This window comes from Eretmochelys imbricata, chromosome 1, assembly GCF_965152235.1.
Source record: "Eretmochelys imbricata isolate rEreImb1 chromosome 1, rEreImb1.hap1, whole genome shotgun sequence".
Taxonomy (NCBI): domain Eukaryota; kingdom Metazoa; phylum Chordata; order Testudines; family Cheloniidae; genus Eretmochelys; species Eretmochelys imbricata.
The window spans coordinates 191,761,480-191,788,663 of NC_135572.1; the positions used below are offsets into that span (position 1 = coordinate 191,761,480).

The following is a 27,184-nucleotide window of genomic DNA, read 5'->3' on the forward strand; positions in this document are numbered from 1 at the left end:
GCCTTAAATCCCAGTCCCTTCAAAGCGTAGAAGCAAATGCTGTAGGATTCAATGGAAAGCTGGGAATCTTTCCTTTCCCTTGGGCTAAAACAACCAATCCTAGCTCTGTTGTGTTGTGAAATATCCAACTTTAAAACCATGACACTTTTAAGTTTAGAAAAAATGGCGCTGATTGAATTTTGATGAACTTGGCCTAGGCCGGGGTAGATTAGGAGAAAAAAATAACCTTTGGAGAAGGAGGCAACATTTTACCTTTTTTATTTATTTATTTTTTTAAAATGACAACTTTGAAGTTGCTCAGAGATTTAGATTAAGAGCTGGTTTTAAAAACACTTTGACGTTTCAGTCTTCCCTTAGAAAATGCAGTTCGAATTCGACACAATGTGTGCACGCATATATGTTTGTGTGACTGTCTAAGTGAAGGAGTATACATTGACTAACAAAAAGCACATAAAAATAATCGATAGGCCCTGGAATTAGATCATTGGACCACTGGAATGCTACACTGTTCAGGATTTCAAAATTACTCTTTTGATTGTGCATAGATCACTCAGTACTATACTCCAACTTAATTTGGGGTTAGGGTGTGTCTGTGTGGGGGGGTATTAAACATCAGCTGAAAAGTGTTGTATCATTATAACAAAGTTTGCATGAAGTGGGATCCTTCATTAGTGAGGGGAACAGAGAGCGCTGAGATGGGGAGGGATTGTGCAGGATTTATGGCCTTAAAATAAAATTACACTAGCATTTTCACAGACTCCACTGTGTGAATTCTCAGAGTGTGCACAGATTACTTGCATTATTTGACTGACAGCATTGAATCTTTGCCTCTCTCATCAGGAAGAAGCTGCATTCATAGTGTTTTCAACGGTTTATTCTTGAATTCTACATGTATAAAAATTTGGAAGCTAGTACCTGCAATGTATGGAGAAGCTCACTATGGCTCTCTTCCTCAAATGCATTTAGGTGGGCAGACCCAGACCCTCAAAGGGAACCTCACTGAGTTCAGTGGGGCTCCATGTGGTTGCATGGTCTAAAAGAGTAGAGGTCATTGCAGGATTGAGGCCCAACTCCAGAAAAGACATTTGCTGAATATTTAGCTATTTGACAATGCTTCTTCATCTACTGTAAATAAATGAACTAGAAATGAAAAAGCCTAGAACCAGGATTAGCTTTCTCCTGTATTGTCTTCATAAGTAATTTGATTTATGTAACCTGTACCTCAGGGTCCCCACTGATCTGTTTTGTTTGATTCAATATCATGTTGCACTACTTCATCATTTTTCTTTTTTTCTCCCCTTTGTATTTGCAAGGAGAATAATAATAAAACACAAGAAAATATCAAAAGGAAAAAAGAAGAAAATAGTAAAGGCAACACACTCACTCCATTACCTAGGGCAAAATATATTCATTTAAACACAAACACAAAAGGCTTTCTTACAGACTTACACAGTATACATACCTGGCATTAACACTACAAAAATAAATTGCATTGTCCTCATCTCCTACCCCACCCAAATTCTGAGACAAGCTAATCAATATATATCATACATGAAACACATATATAGGAACCACCAGAAACAATCTGGTGCTTTCTATATCAAATTCTTTCTATTAACAGGCCAAAATGAGAACTTTTTCTCCTAACATCTATGAAGTATGATGGCTTGTATAAAACAGAATCTGGATCTGAACCAACCACAATGTGGGGCTGGTTTTGCAAAGCCAAGACGCAACCAACAAGTCTTTGCAAAATCCATATGTGGGTTCCTTCATCTTATTTTGTTGAGTATTAACTCACAACCCCCCAGCCATTAAACTCTTAATCATACTGAACAAATAAAGTCAATATATCATATGATTTGCCAAGCAGGTGAACACTAAGAGTTAGATGGTTTACTTTAAAGCTACAGAATGTAATTTCAGCAGAAGCAGAACTCACACACAACCAAGTACTGTTCTAAGGCAATCTTTCCAGACTACTGTACCCCTTTCTGGAGTGTGATTTGTCTTGCGTACCCCAAGTTTCACCTCACTTAAAAACTACTTGCTTACAAAATCAGACATACAAATACAGAAGTGTCACACAGCACACTATTACTGAAAACCTGCTTACGTTTTCATTTTTTCCATATACTTATAAAATAAGTCAATTGGAATATATATTTTGTACTTACATTTCAGTGTATAGTATGTAGAGCAGTATAAACAAGTCATTGTCTGTACGAAATTTTAGTTTGTACTGACTTTGCTAGTGCTTGTTATGTAGCATGTTGTAAAATGAGGCAAATATCTAGATGAGTTCATGTACCCCCTGGAAGACCTCTGCATACCCTCAGGGGTACGTATACCCCTGATTGAGAACCTCTGTACTAAGGGGTTTTCATACACCATACAAACTACACTATACTAGTTTTATTCTCTCTCTTTTCACAGAAGAAAAACCTCACTTTTGATTTGTTTCATGTTCCTGGGCTTACTCTAATTTGAGAGAAGAATTTTAAATACAGATCATAGAGTAGATCTTGTAATCATTCAAAGGCTAAACCCTGAATGAAGCCAACAAGATCTTTCCCTGAGTAAAGACTGCAGGCTTGGCTCCCCAACAAATGCCTTCACTTACTACTGAAAGGTTTCATTGTTTAACCATATTACCAGTACATATGCATGTGTTCAGAGTCATTCACCACTCTCAAACAGCAAGGGGCTGCTATGGTACAGTGCAATGACCATGGACTGAGAATCAGGAAAACTGGGTTCTATTCCTCACTCTACTGTGGATTACTGCATGACCAAACAATTTAATCTCTTTGAATTTCAGTCCCCGCCACAATCTGTAAACTGCAGATGATGGTATTGAACTAATGCTCCAAACCTCAGTGAGATTTATGAATTAAATAGCCAGCATAAATGTTGAGTGTTATTGCTAATTGATTTTTAAGGGAAAAGACATCTTGATAAAATAATTATTGGTACAATGAAACAAGTGCAGAAGACCTTTCATTAGGAAACTTTGTATTTTAACAGATCACCCTAAAGTATCCCCAAATATGTCAAGTACTATTTAATTCACCTTAATTAGAAGGCCACCTTAACAACCAAGTTTTGTAGGCCACTTAATGTGTCACAGATGACAGTTTCACTGTACTTACAAAAACATTCATTCTTTTTGCTTTTGATTACCCACTGCAAGCAAAGACGCTCCACGCTCCATGTAAAGTCTGATTGAGCTAGAATTCTGAGGTCCTGCAAACATTCACTCTCTCTCATTTAGTCAGTAGTCTTAGGAAATTCTGATAGTCTGTTCTCTTTCTAGGCTCCTCCAGCCCACTCCCCCAGAGAAATATATGCCATAGTTTCAGAAGTGCTGCCATCTTAAAAATGTCATGGCATTTCATGAGGCAAAAACTACAGAGTGTGTATCAGCTGGTTCTTAAGCCTAGCAACATTCCCAGAAACCTGCACCTGAGGGAAATAATTCATATTTCAGAGAAAAGAAAATGACACAAAAATGTTCTATCATAACAAAAATGTAACATTAACAAAGCTAAGAAAATATGAACTATGAAGTATTAATGAAAGTCATTCATTTAGATTACATTTCAGTAATTTATTGCACCATTCGAATAATTATTTTAAAACAATGCTCTGTACAACATTACGAGCCTTCCTCAGGGTAAAATGGACTAAAACAGCTGTTACACGGGGAAGGTAATTGAATCACAGTTTAAATTAAGCTCAACACAAACAATCTTTGCTTCAGACACTAAGGTTGTTATGGGATTTACATAATATACAATTCTTCATTTTAATGTCAAGTTCGGATTCCTTGTTCAGAGGCTCCGTAAATAGCTACACTTTAAAATGAAATTCTAAATCTGGTTTTCCTATATGCCTTCAGCCGATAGGATGACATTATTATTTTCTGATATAGTTTGTCTCCCTTTTTCAATTAAATTAAATCCATTTCCTTATTTCTTTCCATATTAGCTGACCTGAGCTTTTAAATAAAATGTAGTGTGCACGCATTACTCTTTAATATTAAGTAACATTTTTCTGCTGCAAGTACTGCCACTGGGGCATTTCCAGACTGGCCAAAACACTATATGGCAGCAGCGGTCTGGGGCCCAAATGTGTCTCATGGTTACTCTAATCTTGGCTCATGGAGACTGCCAATCCCAGCATGGGATCCCTTTAGCTTGATCCCATTGGCTTCCGCTCAGATTAAGATGGAGCGCCACATGCTGGGACAAGTAGTCTCTGTAGGCTGCACCCCCCTGGTTTCCATATGTTTTCAAATAAATCTCCCTGTCCTATATGTTATAAATTGCTCTTTCATGAGATGCAATCTGAGTAAGGCTCACCTCCTCTGCTGGGACATATGTGTGGAGAGAGGGAAGGGAAAGCGGAGTTACTCCTTTCAGTGCTGTAAAAGACAGATCTGGACCAAAACACTAGATCCAAAAACCTCAGATTTCCAGAAATTTCAGACCCACATACCAACTTTGCAATTCAGATCCATATCTAAATTATAATGATGAGGAATTAAAGCTCCACATTGTTTCAGTGTACTTCAAACTGAAGAACTTTCAGTGTACTGCAGGGCTGCCTTAGTGAAACTCCTCTTAGGGGGATTGTGTTCTATGAAAAAAATGGTTTCAGAATAAGATGATTCTATCGTAACAAGACATATTGGCTGATAGTGATATTTGCTCTTAGTCCCAAACTTTTTGAGGGTTTTAGCCTTGGAGGTGAAGCTGGGAACTAATGATATTCAAACATGTAGAGCCGGATAATGTTATCCTTAATCCACAATGCTCACTCACAAAAGAACTCAGTGTGAATAAGGGTGGCAAAATAGAGCTGCATGAATAGTGGAAACAGTCCAAAAATAATCATCTGAATTCTAGAGTGAATTTCATTTGCACCATATTGTAACCCCATCATGTATAGTTACTGCAAATATTTCAGCACTTAATCTCTACTACCCCAAATACTTGTAAAAAGCAAAATTTTAAATGGATTATTTGCTAGAGAAAATTTCTAATTGTATATTTGATTATAAAATTCACAATTTGTAATTTGTGCTGTTCACTTCCATGTGAGTTTCTTTTGATTTCATACTGGATAATTTACATAATAAACGAATACTACACAAATTTGTAAGTGTGTATTTCACTGTAATGTTTGCAATTTGCATTCATATTAGTTATATAAGTCATCTGTCGGACAAAACCAATGCCATGTGACAAATATAACTAGCATGGGTTCAAATGGTGATTTACAATATCCTTTAAAGTGTTCTTGGATGATCAGCAGATCAGAAGTTATCTGCTAGAGAAGATCGTGAATGATGATATTTAATATTTTGAAAATTTCATAATCTGAAGACAATTCACACACACAACAGTAATTGAAATTCATTCACTAATTGTGATTCATTTCTTTGACTTAACCTGCATGGAGATATGTTTCTATTTTAAAATAATAAGCCACCCAGAAATTCCTCATCTATCCAAAAAACAAAAAAACAACATTTCTCATTTCTTGACATATTTTTACTCAATCCTGCTCATACTAAAGTAAATGGTAGCTTTGCCACTGATTTCAATGAGAGCAAGAGCAGGCCCTATGTGTCAGAGAGTTGGCACTTTAAAACTACAAAAATATTCCACAAAGCAGCTCTCCTCCACCGCCTCCCTTCAGATAATTTGAATGAAAGCTCAGCCGACGAGGACAGGGTTCCCCTTCAGTTACACCACGGCCTTTTCCAGCCGACAGACTCCAACATGCAGTCATCTATCTTAGTCATGTGTTCCACCGACTCCTACTGAGAACCAGCACTGAGCATCAATCCTCAGTCTCAAAGCCCGCCAGCAATAGCTATCCAAGAAGAGAAGAGGAGAAACCTGGGTAACTCCCCCACCCTATGCTCTCATACCAAAGAGCAACACAGTAGATGGGGGTGGGGGAGAAGGCAGCATGTGCAAAGGTCTAAGGGTCCATCACAGCAGGAGAAGGAGAAGTAAAAAGTCATGTCAACAACAACAAAGAAAAAATGAATGCTTTGATGTTATGAATAGCTGCTGATGCAGAAGGCAAGACACGCTGCTCATGGCATAACATCCACTCCCATTAGAATCAACAGCCAGACAGTCACATTTACAGGTTTTTGTTGAATGGGGAAGTCCTGCAGAATGAACAGGAAACCATGATTTGAGCAAAGCATTTGAATAGAAGCATTATACTTCTGGGTTTTTTTTAAAGCCCTATAACCATGTTGATGCTTTTTAAACTTTTCCAGTAAGGACTTTTTTAAAGTTCTGGATAGCTTGATAAACATTTATATTCACACAGAGTTTTTCTTCAATTTTACCTAATTTAAAAACGAAAGCAAAAATGACAGACTTCTTAGAATATTGTCAGCATGGTATATTGGGAGTTACTAATAATACTGCTTTGGATTTAAAGAGCACCATTCGTTCAAGACTCTCAAATAATTATGCTTCATAAATAATTATGCCTCACAATCAATACCCACAAGTTTCTCAGACAGTCCAAAGTAATCCTGAAGGGGAAGAAATCATGTCATCCCCCTTCTTCGTTAAGTATAAACTTCATCAGATTTCTGGAGGGTTTATCTCTTTATCACAACAAGTCTAAAGACTTCCAAACTGGGTGCAGATACACTGTACAACCATATATTTTTGAAATTTATATTGAGAAACCTTTTAGAGATATGGGCCATATTTTCAGCTTATGTATATCAGCATCACCTCGCTGCTGTCCACTGCATGCATCCAACTAAGTGAGCTGTAGCTCACGAAAGCTTATGCTCAAATAAATTTGTTAGTCTCTAAGGTGCCACAAGTCCTCCTGTTCTTTTTGCGGATACAGACTAACACGACTACTACTCTGAAACAAATTTACACTAATTTACACTGCATGAAGTGGAGTGTTATTAAAAGTTCATTGCTATCATGGCATTATGATGGCTAACCCTGACCCTACTTTAAATCAATCGTCAGTAAATGGCTAGCATACTTCCAGTAAGTTTGTTGGAAAACGCAAGCCACTACTTTCAGGGAACTTGATTATGTTGTTTTAGCCGAGGACATTGCAGCTGCTCCTTGGCTCCTAAACTCTGTTCTAGGTGAAAAAGGTCTCATTTCATCTGATGGACTGTTATACTAGCCATCTTTTTTAACTTTGGCAGGGAAGGGGTCTTGTGATCTTTAAGAAAATGTTCTCGCAGTCCATGTCCCCTCCTCTTTCTGCCAGAATTCATGCCACGTTACATACCCTTCAAGGGGAGCAGTTTGTTAAGCAATGGCCTTTTCAGTGTCTTGCCTGGGTGCAGCAGCCATATTCCCGCCATCCGTCAACATGCTCCCACATGTTGACCACTTGGATTCCAGCCACTAAGATGCTAGAGATGCTCTGAACAATGTGCTTCTCTTCAGCCCCATCCTCCACCCCCATCCCCTGGTGGGACAGAAAAATATTATAACCACTAATACTTTTAAATGTATGCAAAAGAGATGGAATGTCGCTGCTTCAAATATCACAGTATTTAAAACCTCAAACTTTTTAAAACCAAACCCTCAGAGACCCATGGCACATTTTAAATCCAGAAACAAAAATTAGTAACTTCTCCATGGCCATTTTGGGATTATTTGGTAAAATGGGAAACCTAGAAAATATGAAGCCTTCTGATTTACAAAAAAACAAAGAGCACCAAATCCCCTTATAACATGAAAAATACATGCTGAAAGGAGCAAATTCATGCACATAAAATAAGGACATTCTTTGGATATCAAAGTCTGGAAGAGTTACTGAGTTAAGCAAAGGTTTGACAGATTTCAGGGACTGAAAAAAACCCGATCATTAGTTTTAGACGTAAATCCTTATAATGCAGCTGAATTATAAAATAACCCTAAGGTTTTTGACTGTCAGGACATCTTCCCTTACTATAAAAATATTTTATTGGAAAATGCATACATTTTAAAATTGTTGTTTCAGTGTCACACTAAATCTTCAGCTTTCATCTAGGTTTTGTACAGGTGGGATGTGGGTTACTTTAGAAAGCAATAACCTTTGACTTTGAAAGGTACTGTCATATGCCCAATGTGAGGCTATAATCAAGCAATGGTGTCTGCTCAGTCTTTACCAGACTCTATTCCATAGAACTAAACTCGACTAGCTATGTGTGTGTTCAGGAATGAGCAATGCACCCTGGATTACTTTGTTTTCTGAGGGTGACCTTTTCAACCCATGGCTGATTTTCATAGTGTAAGCAAAACACTGTGCCTCACTACGTATCTGCCTGTAGAACCTTATTGATAAAAGGAGAAGTTCAGAGAAACTTCAGCCAGCTGGCAATCCAGCTTTAGAAACAAGTAGACAAATAGCCTCCCACAACTTCCCTCGTCAAAAACATTGGAAAAGAAAAAAACAAGAGATAACTTGTTCAGGAAAAAATAACGAGGAGACCTTGTGGCACCTTAGAGGCGAACAAATTTATTTGGGTATAAGCTTTCATGGGTTAGAACCCACTATATCTGATTATATACAATGGAGCAGTGATGAGCTGCCAAAATCTTAACAACGGGTTCCCTCCTCACCCCACGAGGGGGTCGTTGCCCACCCCTGCCCCCTGGGACTCCTGCCCCATCAACCCCCCTGCGTTCCTTGACGCCCCCCTCCAGCCCTATCCACCCCTCTCTTGTCCCCTGACTGTCCCCAGAACTGGGCAGGAGGGTCTTGTGGGCCACCGTAGTGGGTGCCCACCCCACCCCTAAGAGCCAGAGGCACCTGCCAGGGGACGAGGTGGGAAGTCCCGGAGGTGCTCACCTGGGGCAGCTCCCAGGAAGCATCCGGCAGGTCCCTCTGGCTCCTAGGGGTGGGGGAGCATAGCTAGGAGGGAAGCAGGGGGAACGGCCGCTCCCCCCAATGATCACATCAAAAGTGGCGCCTTAGGCGCCGGCTCTCTGGGTGCTCTGGGGCTGGAGCACCCATGGGGAGAATTTGGAGGGTACAGAGCACCCACCAGAAGCTCCCCGCCCCGCACCCGGCCCCAGCTCACCTCACCTCTGCTCCACCTCCTCCCTTGAACGCACTACCCCGCTCTGCTTCTCCGCCCCCCCGGCTTCCCACGAATCAGCTGTTCAGTGGGAAGCCAGGGAGGGCTGAGAAGCAGGCGGTGGCTTCCTGCTCAGGCCCAGGGTGACAGAGGTGAGCTGGGGCGGGGAGCAGTTCCCCTGTATGCCCCCCGCCCCAGATTACCTGCTGCAGCGTGGGCGGCCCTCCTCACACCCCATCCCCAGCTCACCTCCACCTCCCTTGGCCTGAGCAGGAAGCCGCGGCCTGCTTCTCAGCCCGTCCCGGCTTCCCACGCAAACAGCTGATTCGCAGGAAGCCTGGGGTGGGTGGGGGGGCGGAGAGGCAGAGCGGGGCGGGGCGTTCAGGGGAGGAGGCAGAGGCAAAGGTGGAGCGGAGGTGGGCTGGGGCGGGGCTGGGGCCGGGGACGTGCCAGGGGTGAGGCGGGGAGGGGAGCTGCCGGTGGGTGCTCTGCACCCACCAAATTTTCCCCTTGGGTGCTCCAGGGCTGGAGCACCCATGGAGTCGGCGCCTAAGGCGCCACTTTTGGCCAGGTAAATTTGGAAGCCCTTTTAGAACTGGTTGTCCCTCACGGAACAACCGGTTCTAAAAGGGCTTCTAAATTTAACAACCAGTTCTAGCCAACCGGTGGGAACCGGCTCCAGCTCACCACTGCAATGGAGGACCTATTTTTCTTCCATCTTTTCCTGAGAACTGTACCCAGGAACTTTTTTCTCCAGCAAGGAAAAAGTCACAGTCAGCAACTACTTATATTCAATACATGTTATTATAGATAGATAGATAGATAAGATAGATAGATAGAGAAAAAATAAACAATGCACTGACTAGATCATGGTTTCAACCTGGTGGTTCTGTGGTCAGACTTGATAGCCATTTCAGTGTGAATTAAGAGTTTGACTGCTATGATTCCATAAAAGAAGAGGCAGCTCAACAGATGGATAACGGACGGGCTATAAAGTACTCCCTAATTATAAAAGAATTTGGGATGGTTAGCGTGCCTGGTTTTAAGGAAGCAACTTAAACAACATTAGACTGCCCCAATTCCAAGGAAGCGTTTAATCGAAGTTTACACAACCCCCATCTAAACACCTTTGTGACTGAACACCTGCTTTTAGCATACGTTTTTTTTTTAAATTAGATAAGACAATAATGTCTAGTTTTATTAGGGAGGCAGCAAGGTCTATTTGTAAGAGCATGGGGAAGTGAGTCAAGAGACAGGGGCCTGTTTTTGATATCACACTGTAGTAAGTCAGAAATAATTACTGAAATCAATGTAATCACACTGGTGTAAAATTGGTGTAACTGGGATCAGAATCAGGCTCCTGGTTTCTATTACTAACCCTGTGACAGACTCACTGTAGGCTAGATTGTCATAGCCCTTACTCTGCTGCATAGGGGGATTGGGAGAAGCAAGTCCCCCCCCACACACACATTGGCTCACTTCTTAGATTGGGACTGAGGAGGTGAGAAGGGGCTAGTCAGTTTATACTCCCCACTGAAAGCAAGTGAGCAGGGAAAGGGCAGAGCGTGGGAGGAATCCCAGCTCTGCCCCTGGGCCCCTGCCACCTCCTCCAGCCATTGTTCAGGACAGCCGGCTGAGTGCATGGAGGGAGACGACAGTTCCATGAAATGAAATGAACTCTCTAATTCCTCCCAAGGATAAACTGCACCTTTAAGTCCCATTTCAGTCCCTGCTTTGCTCCTTGGAGCTCCCTTATCCAAGGCAAATTGTAAATTTACAATCCAGCCCTATGTGCTTATGGGCAAGTCTCACAACCTCTCGTGTAGGTTGGGATGAAGAGTCCTCTCCTACTCTGCCATTGGATGGAAGGTTCTATGTCAGTGCTAAGGTGTATTTAGGGGACAAATAATTCCTTAACCTGACAAAACTCCCAAATGAGCTCAATACAAGATTTGGCCCTTTGCTTCTATGTCATGAAAAAGTGCTTTATCCAACAATCTAACATAATTGAGCTATTGTGCTCTCAGCACTTCTGAAAATTAAGCCACTTATTTAGATACCTAAATATTCAGAAACCTAATTTCAGGCAGCCATTCCCTAACATCTGCTCAGTGCTTTCATTGTCTCTGTCAGATAGATGGCATCCAAGAATAGGTGGAGTAAAGCCAAATCCAACAAACCAAAAGGTGACTCCTTTTCTAGGAATGCTCCTAAAAGCAATCAGAGACTATCATCCTTCCTCTAGCTTTTCCCTTGAGGGCCTCCTGCCTCTATTTGTTCCCACCTGGTTTGCTGGCACCAGCACAGACAAATGGATGAGGCACACCATTTCCAAGAGGTACACCTAGAATTCAAAAGGATCCTCTGCCACAGAATTCTCCCCCTCTTCTCTTCCTCAACCCATCCGAAAGGAAGGTAATATGTAGGCAAATCCATCACCTTCTCCAAATTCGGGAGCAGGAACTGTGTTGGGGGGTCATACTCCATGCTATTCCTGGTTCTGAAGAAATCAGGGGAAGACAGGGCAGTTCCGGTTTTAATGACACTCAACAAGTCAATTAAGTCCCACAAGTTTAAAATGGAGACCACTCAGTCTACCAGGGGGGTTTCCTAACGTCAGTGGACTTGAAGGAGACATTTCTCCAAATTGCCATTCTTCTCACAGATGGTACTTTAAATTTGCATATGGCACTCGGCACATGCAGTATGAAGCCCTTTTTTTTTTGGCAGGACCACTGCTGCCAATATTCACAAAGCGCCCAGTGGTAACAGTGGAAAAGGGTACATCAGAAAAGGGTAAATCTTTCTCAGTGATGTTCTGTTAAAAGCCCCCTCCCTATAAAAGTCAGTCAGAAACCAACAGAGAGTACAATTCCTTTAACAACATGGGTTTATAATAAAACTGGATAAAAGCCAACTCATCCTAACACAGACAACAGAACAGCTGGGGTTTGACTGGACACCTCACTCCGAAGGGCATTCTTTTCCAAAGACAGGCAGGCATGGATTTTGGAGCAAATGTACAAAATCCTTCACCATCTATACTCCTGCATGAAGGACTTAAGTCAACTAGGCATGTTCGTTTCATGCATATACCTACTCCCATGGGCAAAGTTTCACCTCGGGTGTCTCCAGTACTATCTTCTGAGCTTCCCTACTCACATTCATAATTTCAGCCCTTGCACTGTAAGACTTTCCTCCACAGGAGAAAAAACAAAAACAAAAAAAACAAGCGCAAAAAAACCTCAGATGGCAGAAGTGTAGAGAGACACCATAACAACAAATACCAGTTTGGAAGGATGGGGAGCTCACACTATTTAACACATGGTACAAGGTCAGCGCTCACACATGGAATCTCACTACACCATAAATTATTTGGAAATGTGAGTAATTCACCTAGGCATTCAAGCACTCCTCCCTACCTTAAACCCAGACGCATACCTGCATTCACAGACAACACTACTAGCATGACATATGTAAACACACTAGGGGACACCTGGTGAAGCTTGTTACAAGCAAAAGGTACATCCTTCCTCAGGCAAACTGAGAAAGAAATTCTGTCAGTCCAAGCCATGCACATCAACAGAAAACTGAATGCAATGGCAGATTGGCTCAACAGCAGAATCATGGACCAGAGGAGCTGTGGCTCTATCAGAGGGAGTTTGATCACATAGTCCAGACTTTTAGGAGAACAACTTGGAATCTCTTTGTATACAGTTCCAATTCCAAAATGAATAATTTCTATGCCAGGAGGAGAGACTGTTGTGCAGGAAAATCGACACTTTCTCCCAGGTATGGCCAAAGGCTGTGCTAAATGCATTCTCTCCTTTTCCCATACCAACATACATTATCCAACAGGCTATAATGTTTTAGCTGCACTGCACTGGCCTAGATGTCCTGGTTTTCAGACCTCATGGAGATTTCTGCAGTCCCTCCCCTACCACTACCCTACAGTCTCTAAACCCCTTACAGTCCACTTTGGATCTAGAAAAGGAGTACTTGTGGCACCTTAGAGACTAACCAATTTATTTGAGCATAAGCTTTCGTGAGCTACAGCTCACTTCATCGGCTCATGAAAGCTTATGCTCAAATAAATTGGTTAGTCTCTAAGGTGCCACAAGTACTCCTTTTCTTTTTGCTAATACAGACTAACACGGCTGTTACTCTGGAACTTTGGATCTACTATCTCATGGCCATCCGGGCTACTGCAACCTGGCATCTCTGAAACTGACTGACTGGTTACAGAGAGCTCAGTTTAACTAAACAAGGATACGCTGATGACAGGATTTCAACCCTAAATTTCCACTGATTCTCGGTATACAATAATATGTAGAAGATTTGATTATTGGTGCACCTGAAGAGGATACGCAGCAAGATCAGCTTTGGTCAAATTACTCCTAGAATTCTTACAAACACATCTGTCTATGGGACTACAGTACCACACATACAGAACTCAAGTGTCAGTTATGTTCTGAATTCTGGCAGGGGTCATTCTCCCTTATCCCAAAATCCTCACATCCAAAAAAATCCTCAAAGCTACCGGCCTAATGAGATCTCTTCCTATTTAGTGTAACTTCCTGGGATCTTTCCCTAGTATTGAATGCACTCTCGGGTACGCCTTTCAAACCCCTGTCCGAAGTGTGTCTATATTTCCTGAAAAAAATCACTTTTTTTTTTAGGGGCCATAACATCCCCATGACCACATGAAGGGTCTCAGAGTTGGGAGTCCTCTCTCATCTCCCTCTACACTTTATTTTTCCACAATGACAGGGTGATACTAGGAACACACCCTTCATTCATCCCTGAGATAAATTAATTCTTCCAACACTCCCAGAAGATTTTGCTCTGCTACTTTTGCCCACATCCAGCCTACTCTCCCAAAAAAAGAGCATGGCACACCTTAGACACCCAGAGAGCAATTACAATCTACATCAAGGGAACAAAACCCTTCAGAAAAACATTCCACTTGGTTCACTCTAACATACCACACGGTTAGGAGACAGAAAACTTCCAGGTCCTCCACAGCAAGATCTATTAGTTGGGAAATTTGTGACACACAGAAAGCCCAGGGGAAAACTCCTTCATTCAAGATTGAAGCCCATCCTATGGGGGCAATGGCTGCTTCATTGGCCAACAGGTCCAATACACCATGTGAACAAGTGTCCAGGGCATCTCTGCATACATTCACCAAATTCTACAAGTTTGATATATTTAAGTTGAGTGAAACAAACCACAGCTCTCTCTCAGTTCATGGGATTGCAGGATACTCCTACAAAAATCCCATCCACCTTGTGGACCCATCCCCTACAGTGAGAATGAGAAAATTTGTCTTACTCACCTGAAGATCTCATTTTGGTAGGAGGATTGGTCCATAAATTCATCCAACTGCATATTTTACATCTTCTTCTTACTGGAGGTTAATTTTCAACAGTGTTGCAATGTCTCTCCCCCCACCCTTTTAGGGAGAGCTGATGGAAAACAGGGTTCTTACATTTAATCAATGTCCTTTGGGTTCATCTCAATTGATATGCAAGTTTTTTTCCCTTAGGATACACAGTTCTTCTTAGTAGTAGCAGACATGTGTGAACAACTTAGAATTAGGCAATGTTATCTGTTATTGTTAATATGTGTTGAAAGAGTATTTTATTCAGATATGACAGTTATTAGCTTTGAGACTCTCTGGAGGGGTTCCTCATGTGGAAAAGTTATCTGGAGAGTCATCCCAGCCAATCAAAAACATCTGACTCTGCCTCGTAAAGTAGGGGAGACTGAAGAACTGATCACTACTGAATTTGTGGACTCATTCCTCTACCATAATGAAATTTTTTCAGGTGAATGAGACAAAGTTTCTCTATGTCTATTTCCTTTTTCCATTTTACTCCATCAGCCTCAAGCAGGTAGACTCAGCAGCCTGCTCCTTCGTCCTTCTTACCCTTAGAGCACGAGGGAAGGGATCCACTATTGCTAATTAAATGTTAATGACAAGTGTAATTATTTTACTCTATTCCTCCTGTTCCTGTAACCCCTAACCTGTAAATGCTCATGCAAGGTTTTGGACTAACAACCTCACAACCAAATTTCACCTGAAGTCAATAGCATTTTGGTTGCAGGTCTGAGGTCTTCATTTGATTCATGGAGCAGACAGAGCATCTGCAGTGGCAGTTTAAGATTTCCCAAAACTTCCTCCTGCTAATATGTCTCCCATCCGACTTCACAGTCTTATTTTCTTTCCAGTATGAAAACTAGATTTAGAGATGGAATGGCTATACCTCTCTCATTTTCTTCACGGATACACCTAGAGTTCTCCTCAAGTGGCAGTCTCAGAGCCCTGAAGTTGCTTTTATTTTTCATATAAGTCTTCCAGAAACTGAACCTGGAAATTCCTAAAACAGATTTGAAGAACTGCTTGTTAAAATAATTGCTTATACCTGTCAGATCATTATTATGATCATGTTACAGAAAAAGGGCTCCAACAGCAGGATTTTATATCCTGTAGACTTTCCGAGAATTCCAGTGGTTTCACAACCTGAAAGAGAACTTTTTAACAGCTGGAGATACCTCCATTTAATTGGTCCTACCTCACATTCCAACATTTGCTTGCATTTCTTTGTACAGTAATCATTAATACATTATTCAGTTCAATATTAAAGCATATAAGTAATCTCTAGTTTATAACCAAGTGTACATTAGTTTTAAAAAATACATCTCTACACACCCAGATAAAAACATTTTCCCCCTTCAGGGAAGAATAAGCTTTGTTATAAAAGAACATGTAGAAAATAACTCTGAGGCACCAATTTAAAAAAAAGCTTCTAAATGTGTATGGGTAATTTTACATGTACTAACAGATGCACATGCAGATTGCAAAGAATGCCTGCAGAGAGAGGATCTGCATGTTAAAATCAGATCAAATCCTGTAAATTCTATGTTTGCAAATGATTGTATGCAGAGAACGGTGCAAGTACATTGTACATAATTTCTGCTGTATTGCACTTCATCCATCATTTTAATTCGATTACTGCTGTTAATTCACATATCTGCAAACAGATGACCGTTTCATAGTATCTTAATTGCTTCATCAGTGGTTATATTCTGTGAATAGAGTAATCAAGTGATGCAGAAGTGTTCTCATTTTTCTTAAAGTATGAGATGTAAAACTGTTGTCTTGCACACTCATACCATATATCTTCATGATATGTTATTAGAAAAAATATGGCTTCAGAGAGCAAAGAAAAATATGGCATTTCTCTTTGAGATTGAGAGCTGGACACTTGTGGTTTATCTTTTCTATCATTCTCTTCCCAACAGAGAGTTGTGAGAAACCAAGGGGGGCGTGGGGAGGGGGGGACGGGGACAGAGAGAGAGAGCATGCCCAAACCTGCAAGTAGTTCCATATGGGCTGATGCCTGTAGCCTATACAGAGTTCATTAATGGCTGAGCTATACTCATGTTTAACTTTATTTTATTCACATGCTTAACTTTAATAGAATTTAAGCATGTGCCTGAAATCAATGGGACTTAAGTGGATACTTAAATGCTTTGCTGGACAGAGATGGACCAATGAATGTAGGCCATAATGTAATCCCTCCCTAATGCAGTAAGTCTATTTGCGAGCTTTGAAGCATTATTTTGTGAAACAGTAATATGTTTGTACTAACAGCAGGTTGGACAGGGATATGATGTATATGATTTTTTTTAAATATTTTTTTTTGGTTAGCTTATAATGTTACCTACCGATCCACTATGTGCCATCGTACATCACTGTCAAAATTTCAACAAAGAAAAAAAATCATTCCAGCAAGAGTAACACATGATACATTCAATAAGCAGTACACTTGACCAGAAACACAAAGGTTGGAAATACCAATGGCAAGGAAAACTGAGTTATTTCAACCATATCGTTAAGCAGAATTGTCCCATCTCATTTATGCTGTTATTCAGGGTTGGCATATTGTCAGCCTTTACCATGTTTTTTTCTTCCCTTGTTGAAAATGAATCTTCCTTTCAAAGAGCAGCTGTTCTAAATTATCACATCAAATTTTAACCTTACAGTAGACAAGAGTTGAACCTACAGATACATGATAGTGACACATTTTGCCCCTATGACGCTGGAAGTATTTGTACTTGTTTGCGTCTAAGCTTCATTTGTGTTTAAACACAAGACCTGAGTGTGGGTTTTTTTTCCCTTGACATACCAGGTATACTGATTTACATGGCATATAATGTTGATAAGCACTCAGTGCAGAAACTACAAACAATGAATTCCTAATCACTCTGGCTCCTCTAACAAGTGTGTTAAGACTAAATCATTCTGGATCAAGATTATGCCATTACGGACCAAATACTGTTCAATGCAATTTCAAAGCCAAGGAAAGTGAACCATTATGGATAAAATTTTGATTATCCAATTTGTAATGCAGAGTAACAATCAATTCTGCAATTTTGCTTGCAGTCATAAACGTTCAATAAAGTCTGATATCAATTACTGGTTATTTAGATGTCTGCCAACAGCCTGTTTTGACAACATCCTGTACTTCAAGCTGAGGAGAAGCAGTCATATATATGATTCTCAACTACTCATACTCATCTTTCAAGATGGTTCTTACTTTAAGAGCATTTTCCTCAAATGTTACCAAACTTACACTTCTCATTACAATTGCTCTCTATTAAAGTCTAGTACCAGCTGTCAGTTGTAATGCAAACCCCTATTAGCCTTTATAAGTTCCTCTCCGGAACTAATAAGGGATTGTCAAATAACTCTAAACACTGGCACAAGTGGTGAAGAAACTGCTGGGTGGGAAGCAGGAGAAGGGGACTGCAAAGTGTTCAATGAATTCAAACTGACACTACAATCTTTGTGTAACTATTAACGAAATATTACACCTGAGTACCCGAAAGCTAGTGCAAGGTAGAAAGCAAGGGGGGAAAAGTCCCTCAAAACCAAAAAAAACAAAAAAAACAAAAAACCCAACAACACTGAAAAAAAAAAATCTTGTGAGAGCCAACAAAGAAGCAAAACCATTAAAATGAAAAAGGCTGAGGAAATGCCAGCAAGGTCCCTTAAGAGCCCTTATCATACATAGCTGAAAAACATTTGCAGCAAAAACCCAAAAGCAGATGCTTTGAGGATATCTTGTACAGTATCAAAATCAGAAACAAACTGCAGGTTCACAAATAGGAACCAAATGGTCCTCAGATACCCCTTAATTTTCAAGCAGGGGCTGGGATGTTCTAATTTGTGTGCCTTCTCTTGCTTAAAACGTTTCATTACTAGAGATGCATGTTACAGAGTGAACAGTGGCAGTTCACAGACATAGAAAATCGCCTTCTGTGACAAACATAAATTTGAGTTATATAAATGTACAGTACAATTTTCCTATTTTAAGTTGCACTAGGTGCACTTCTTAAAATATTGCCTTTTCTGTGCATGCACAATTGTGTTTCCCGCTAGCTTGAAGTGCACTCTGAAAATCCAGCCCTGAGTATCAGAATTACAAAATATATAGACACTGCCCTTTTACACATCATTTTGGAGGGAAATATTAGAATTTAAAAATGTTCTAAGATAAGATTATGATTTGGTCTGTTAGTACCAAAAATGATTATGTAAATAAAAGTAAATAAGCACAGAATCTTTATAGACATTTTTATCACAGCTGGCAGCAAATTTGTTCTGCATTATTGAAAGGCATCATCTCAAGTAAATATACATGACTGGAACTATTCCATACTATTGACTAGAGCTAGTTATATAATACTGATTCAGTGAATTTCTCATTTTTTTTTTTAATGAGAGAATTTTCTATTTTAGTTTTGCCCATCTACAGAACTGGTCTGATAATGTGACTAATATGTTTGCAAATTACATATTAAATTCACTTTGCAATATTTGTAAATAAGTTACCTGATTTTTTAATTATTCATCTAGCTCTGCTTATGACATTCAAATCAGAGAGGATATGATTACCATCGACTTTCAGGGAGAAGAGTTAGGCCAGTGCTGAGCACTTAGGAAAATCCTGCCTAGAGTTCTGTTCATGAACTTTTAGGATCTGAACTGAATGAGAACAGTGCATATTTCATAGTTATAAGTAATGCATACATTGTAATTTATAGTTATCTCTACATAATGTAATTTTAGATAGATAGCAAAAAAGCTTAGCAATCCTCCTTTAAAAAATTTGGTTTTGGTGTTAAAAACAAACAACTTTTTCAAACTTAAAATGAATAACATTTCAAATTCCGGTTTCCTAATAAATGTTTATAGTGTAGGACCAGTGCTTGATTTTGTGGCTTTTCCAGATTTCTGTAAAGACACCATATAAATGCTAACTTTTGATGTTACTGTTGCCACTATGTGATTGTGCAGTCCTAGTGTAACAACCTTTTAGTTTTTAATTAAGTACAATATGATCTTCTAGATAGGTGCATAACCGTAATTAGTAGTCTAACTTAGTGTCCCTGATTGCATCTGCAATCTGTCAGATAGTTAGCCATTTCATGGGGAAACTACTGATCTTGGCAGCATATAGATCAATAAACCTTGCTCAGAAACACACTACATGTCCCGTCTCCTGTGTGCTCCCACCACATTAAATAACTCCTAATTGCTCCTTTCCCTCCCTTCATTCAAAAATGTTTGTTGAAAGCAGGAATACAATTATTGGTAGATGAAAACTTATAATTAAGTATGCTGAGATCAAAATTGTTATTTATATTTAAACATCTCTCTCTTCAATTCCTTTTTAATTCCTCACAGTCTATTAATATAATTTTTCATAACTATACCTCAGAAATACAGTATTCATTCCTCTGAAAGAGTTCAACAAAAATGAGATTGTTCAGATTTATATAGGTAGGTTTGGCATTCTTTTCATATTTCCATGAATTGAGAGATATAAATCTAGTTTGAGACATTGCACCATAGAGCTTAAGTGTTTGAATAATTTAGTGTTGGTAGAGAAATTGAGAAAGCATTTCTGTGATAATCATGTATGTTACACATAATTTACCTTCCCCCCAAAGTAACATTTTTCTCCTTTTACTTAAGTGGATTGTTCAGCTGAGTAAGAACTATCTGCATGAGGAAGGTTTACTGGATTCAGTCCTTCAAAGGTTTTTTTTGTATTTTGTTATATAACATTTGTCTGCTGGTTGTAGCTGAAGTTTTAAACTTTATCGCACAGGAAATTGACAAGACAAAAAATAAAAACCATTTCATAAATGCCTTTATACAGCCTCTCACCAATTTGAATTTTGACAATGCAAAGCAAAACGTTACAGTAAATCAGGATTAGTCAAAAGTAGAAACCCACCATCTAAATTTTAAACTGCAGTTTATAATGCTAGCACGTAGAGGAACATGCACTTGTGTGCTTAGAGAGCCACTCTCCTCTGGCTTGTCAATTTATTTTTGTTCTACCATTTGGAAACACAATGTGTGTTGTGCTCTGAAGTGTCACTTGTTGAAAAAGTACTCAAGTGAATGTAAGTTCATTTTTACTCCCAAATGGGGACACAATTTCCCATTGTATGTTTGCAAAGTTCCCTTGGGAGACTTCCAGATTATTACATAGGTAGTTGTCAGGCTAATTTTTCTAATATTTTACCTAAATTTCCTTTTTAATTGTTTTTCATCTCATTCTTCCTACTTATAAACCCTTGCACCTTTTGCAATTTACTTCATCTCCCTCCTTCATTTCTGGAAGAGTATAAACTTAGCATGGACCCCCGCACACACCCCAGAGTATTAATTAGTCATGCTATACACATTTTTATTATCCTCATTCATTTTTGTCCTTCTTTGGAGAGCATCCAGTTTATCTCAATCTTTTTAGTTATGAGGTACCCATAACTGACCACAATATACCAGATGAAGATTCTCCAGAGTCATATAAACGTCCACTGTATTACTGGAGAAGGACTATTTCTGTATTCTCTATCATTCTGTAGAAAAGATTCCAACTGGAGAAGACACCATCTTGGCTCTTACCAATGGAAAGGAACTGATCGATAATATGATATTTGGAACCAGTGACGCAGGGCTTATAGGTTCACAGATTGAAGCAGCAGTGCAAAGTGTTTAATTGCAGGCAGGGCCGCCTCCAGGCACCAGCTTTCCAAGCAGGTGCTTAGGGCGGCATTCAGAATTGGGTGGCAGCCCGTGTCCCGCGGCGGCAATTTGGCAGCGACTGCTAGAGCCGCCCCTGATTGCAGGAGACCAAAAGTAGAGAAACAGAATACTTTTGTGAGTAATTGTTGATAAGTGGACATATTAAAGTCCAGCCATGTAAAAGGCAGATAGGAAATCCTAAAAGATATGATAATTAAGACACAACTAAAAATTCCTCCATGTCACCAAGAAAAAAACAGAAAATGTATTTGAATAATTGGGAAGTGAGTCAAAGTTTATAAAAACAGACATTCACCTAGCTAGGTACTTATATGGCAACTATCACCATAGGATAGGGTGCCTTCATAAATAATAGGTAAACCATTAGCTAAAGATATACATATGGTCAATATGCAGGATAGAGAATTACCAAATGAATTTGCTGTACCACTGACAACCACTTTTGAAGTGTCATGGACAACTGAAGGTAAAATTAAAAAAAGAATAAGTACAGCTTGATTAGATGATGACTAAGTGTGGAGAAATGAGAACAGTCTACAAATATTTAAAAGGTGCCAACACCAAAAAAAGGAAAGGAGTTATAAAGCATACTGGAAAGGGGCATGACGAGGAGAATGGAGGACGAAACTAAGAAAGAGAAATATCAAGATGACTAGCAGGAAGAGTTTTCTAACAGAGAGTTCTATTAGTGTGTAAAATAATATCACAAGGGGAAGTGGTGGAAGCCACCCATCACTTGGGACATTTAAATGCAACATATAAGCAAAATTACAATAGAGAACAGTCCTTTATTGGTAGGGGACGGACTAGGAGACATAACATCTAATTTCTAAGATATCCATAATGGTCTCTTGGGAAACTTGTGCACAAGTTTCCCATAGTTCTTCATTCTAAAGAATTAAAAATTAAATGTCACTGCTTTGGAAGAACGGAGCTAGGTCATGTAATCCTTTCACACATCCATCTTCCACGTCCAGGGACTGACACCGGAAGTTCAAATCTGATTTACAGCTGAATTGGAACAAGTCAGGTGAAAATCCAGTTCTAAGCAAACATCAGAAAACTACCACAGAGTCCAACATAAAATTGGTAGTCTTTATTCAACCGAAGCCTAATTCTGTCATTGGGAAAGAGTGCTATAAGTCAAGTCCCCTAACACACTGGCAAAGTTATGTGAAGAGAATAAAACCCAAACACATATTGCTGTCCACCTTTATAACAAGCATCTCACTCAGTAAGAGGCTTCAGTAATGTTTATAGCATTCCAAGGCCCTAATCCTGCAAAGACTTACACACGGGTGTACTTTACATACCAAGTAGTTTCACTGTCTTTAACTGGGACTAACCACAGTGCCCCAATTCAAATGTGGGTGTAGGTCCTTTGCAGGATAAGAGCCTAAATCTTAACAGTTACCCTGAAATGGATTAAATAAGCCAAATTCCTCAACAGGACTAACTGTACATTTTCTAAAAGTGACTTTCCCTCACACATATTTGAACAAAGGTGGCTACAAGAAAGAACAAAGAAAATATGAATAAGAACAACATTTTGCTTTCCTGAAGTAAAATAAAGCCCTGATTATGCAATTGATAGCATGTAGGCAGACAGTTAGCCCACATGAAGCCCCCTAATCAATAGGGGTTTGCACTGGAGCAGCCGTAGGCTCACACACTGTCATATGCAAGATTGGGGCCAAAAACTAAGTCAGTCAATTTGTCTGATCTTGACTTAACAACATGGAAACAAACATGAAGCAATACTTTCAAATCACATTTGTAACAGCTAAGTCCAGAGCCTGTGCCCCGAAAACTTACTCATTTCCTTGGCATGCAGTAGAAGCAAGGCTGTCTTTAAAATGTACGTGAAAAATGGTGTGTGTGCTGCTTATTTGAGGGCAAGATTGGGCCACAACATTTTTGCCAATATGAAGAGAAGTTATGCATGATGATTTCAAAACCAACCTTACGGACTCATCAGACCTCATTAGAGTACCTAATTTCATTACCAGTGACAATATTCTTCTAATGCAAGCTGACTGTGTATTTGAAAATCTGTTATGAAATCCTTATAAGAGCCAGTATTAGAGCAGAGATAGAATACAATAAAAATTGCTGGTGTGAAAGCAAATCAGAACTTCATATAGTGTTTCCACACAGGCTCAACTGGCAAAATCCCTTACATAATTAAATGTTTTTAAAGCACTCTGAAGATAAGCAGTGCTATATTATTGCTTTTCCCTCTTCAGGTTATATTAAATTAATTTCAAGTAGGGGAACTATATTATTTCCAATTCCCCATTCATTCAAGCCTATGTCTGTAACCCCATTTTGTGTCTACTCCAAACACCACAATCCTGAATCTCTAGTTCTCTTGCTGACAAGCAAAAAAAGGGCAGAAGCAGCCAAACTGAGCCAAAGTGGTCAGTTAAAAAGTATGTGAAAAATTGAACTCCATTCCAAGCTTTCCAATTCCTGCTGCGGTACTGACGTCAACAGCGGTGAGGGGTTGGATTACCAACTGCTTTGAGAGTGCCACTTAAATCGCACCAGGGTGAAAATATTTGACAAATATGAGTCTCGATAAAAGTTGTCAGGGCAGCAGGACATTACATGCAAAGCCAGAACAAACCAGAATGTCCCGTCACTTTTGTGAATGGTCTAATCATACAAAGCCCATTTGATGAACATATGCAGTTGAAGCCAAAAGAACAGGACAGAAGAACCTGATGCCAAGAAATGATTGCAGTGTTAGTGTCGGCTTTTGTGTTTTAAATTCACCGTCAAAATCTGCCCTAAAAAGCAGACGCATAACCTTTGCTGACTTCAGTAGGAACAGCACATGCTTCATCTGAGAACAGAATCTGATCGCAAGGGGAAAAAATATCTTTTTTTTTTACTGAATACTTCATCATTCGTTCAGGTTTTTTTTTCCTGATACTTTCTGGAGTGACTGTCTTTTCATGCCCCTGTGTGACTAATTCTAAACCAAGGGCTTTTCATCATTTACAGAGACAAGGACTCTAATGTTATAGCAAGAGTATATATGGTGGTTAGAGTAATACCAATGTTTTCCCCAAACTTTTCAGGAATTTAAAATGTGGCTATAGAAGGCCCAGAGATCATGGGTGCCCGAACAATAAAACTCCAGCTCCTATTCATGTCAGGGTCTAATAGAAGAATCTAATTTGTGGGTTTTTTAAATTTGTCTATTGGTAATTAAAGGAAAAAATAATAAAAACTTCAGCTCCTTAAGCCACCCTTTCCAAGGAAACAACACACAATGTACACTTGGTCCCTGCGGTCTCCCATCCTCCTCTCTCACATTCTGTGGGAAAGCTATTTTCGTTAGAATGGGACTCAGAATTGCATAGCTTTGGTTGCGGAATCGGAGACGGGTGCTCCCAGCTCCCACGATTTCTCCTACACATATAAAGACTGTTGGATGGCCTATGTAAAAGGAGTCTACCAGTCTCGAGGCAGTTCAAGGTAATGGTCTAAACGACAACTTATTGCGCTAGCTGTTTGCTGGGATAATTGTAATACCCTTTTTTCTAAGAGCACATTTCAAGAAGAATCGTCATAACTGGCACTTTTGTTGGCACGAAGAGGCTAAGGATTTAACAGAAAAACTTTTTCATAATGAAAATGAATTACAAAATGGCATTCCCCATAAAATGGAAATTCTGAGTTTTGACCATCTCGAGTCCATAGCGACCAGTCAAATTACTGACCAAGGCACCAAGAGACTAAAAGAAAGAACCAAGTATCTTTGAGTAAAATGCAAAACATAAAATCATAATTTCATTGAGACAGCTGAGCAAAAGTTGAAAGAAATTTGCAAATGAATCTAGATTCAAATGCTTCAGTAACTTGGCTTTAACCAATCTCAAGCCCCAGTGTGTTCCATTTCTAGGAGTTTTCACTTAACCAAGGTTCACTGACTTACACGTTTTTAGAAAATGCTTTTGAGTCAAAAGTTTGAGGATTCATGGAACTGTAACTTAGAATCTGCAAACATTAGTATTCACTTTGCAAGCATTTGCACACACAACCAATTTGGAACTAGAATCAATACCATGTATTTTCCAGGACCGGTCACAACTAACCAACACAACTCACATATCAAATACTAAACACAGAGGACTGCAAGCAATCAAGCCAGAATTAAAAAAATGCAAATACTTTGACACAACAAATACATTTTAAGAAATTGTAATGGGCTGATAAAAAGTCTGTGAGAGGGATGCAAGGCTAGATTTACTGAATTCAGTATTAGCTGTGTATTATTTACTCAACCCTAATAAATACACATGGTTAAATAACATTATTTACACAAATTAAACAAGAACTAGTTTAATGAGCAATTTTGTGATCTAATAAATCTCTCATTAGCGTCTAAAAATTAACATAAGCCAATATATGGAACATAGACAGATGGTGAAACCCTTGTTAATAACTGAACGGTGAACATGCAGTGCATTGTTACCTTGGCATTCATAGCCTCTTTCTTCATAGCCGGCATTACACAAACACTTTCCTATGGGCACTAGCCATTCACCTTCTGTACTGCAATACATCTTGGGTGGGTCTTCCTCCTTTGAGTGATTGACACAAGAACCTTGCACCTCCACCAAGGACTGAGAGTCCATAGGTACTGTATCTGGAAACATGGCCAGGTTTTTTATAGTGAAAGGGCACTTCTTGAAGTATACTCTCACTGATACTAAGGCAACACATGCACCCACATCTTGAAAAGCCAGGTAGAAACCTTTCCTGCTGACAGGTCCCACCTCACGAACTTCTGTATTGAGCTTGAGAATTCGATCCCCAAGATCCATTTGAGTGAAGCTCTCATCAGCTGCAATAGTGTCAATCTTTGTAAACTGATGTTCTCTGAACTTGACCAAATGGTCATCATCAGACTCCATATAATATAGATTGAAGGTCTCTTTGCATGTGCCCAGAACCAGAGGAATGCTATTACAGTCCCTCAAGGTAAACTTGAGCTCCACGTAGATTTTCTGAGCTGAGTTGCGTGGAATCCAGTTTGTTCTCAGCCAGTTGTTCTGACTGTGATCCATAACATTGCATACCTGGTAAGTTCTGATTGGTGTATAATGTTCATCAACTCCACTAATCTCTTCCCACTGAAAAAAAAGAAAGAAATATATTAAGTATACTGATTATGTCAACAGCAATAGTAACTGCATTTAGAGCTTCACATAATGATCAAACAACAAAATGAAGGGTCTGATTCCACTTTAGAAAATGGCCCTGCTTTACCTAGACATTTGATGGGAAAACCTTGTCAAACGCACACTTCTTGTTCCCATGAATACATTAAGCATACGTAGCAGTTACCATTAAGTAGTCAACATTTATCAAGTTACCACAAAGTTTACAAGAAAATTGATAGTTATTTCCCTATACTTAGAAGTGGCAACTGTTAAATGCTGACTTTTTAAATGAGAGACACAAGGTGAGTGAGGTAAAAAAAATATTGGACCAACTTCTGTTGGTGAGAGAGAGAAGCTTTCAAGCTACACAGGGCTCTTCTTCAGGTCTGGGAAAGGTAATGTGAGTGTCACCGCTAAACACAAGGTGGAAGAGATCGCTAAGGAGTTAGTACACATTGCAAGAGACCATTCAAGGTGAAGTCAGCAATTAACACCTCTGCAGTCATAGGATAAAGGAGGGTTAGTGGGCTCCAGATTGCTCTAAGGAGACATAAAAACAGCGTCTTGACTGAGTCCATGATTTTTAGTGTCTAGCAAAGAGATGAATTTAAGCTCCCCGGCTCATCTTTTAAAGGTGTTGTGGAGGTTTCCTTTGGGGACAAGGACTGAGAGGTCAGATATGGAGTGATTGTTTTATGAGAAGTGTTTGCCCACTGGTGTTTTTGTCTTTTATAATTTTTCTGTGTGAGTTCATTCAAGAGTATAGTGATGGACTGCCTTCATCCACACAGT

General features: G+C 39.6%; 1 protein-coding gene across 1 annotated transcript in view; it reads right to left on the reverse strand.

The window, feature by feature from the left end:
- Positions 1-27,184, reverse strand: part of EPHA3 (EPH receptor A3) — a 297,851-nt gene that overhangs the window by 177,238 nt on the left and 93,429 nt on the right. Inside the window, exon 3 of the mRNA XM_077807293.1 lies at positions 25,702-26,362. Within this exon, the coding sequence (XP_077663419.1) occupies positions 25,702-26,362 (661 nt within the window). The remainder of the gene's footprint in view (positions 1-25,701; positions 26,363-27,184) is intronic.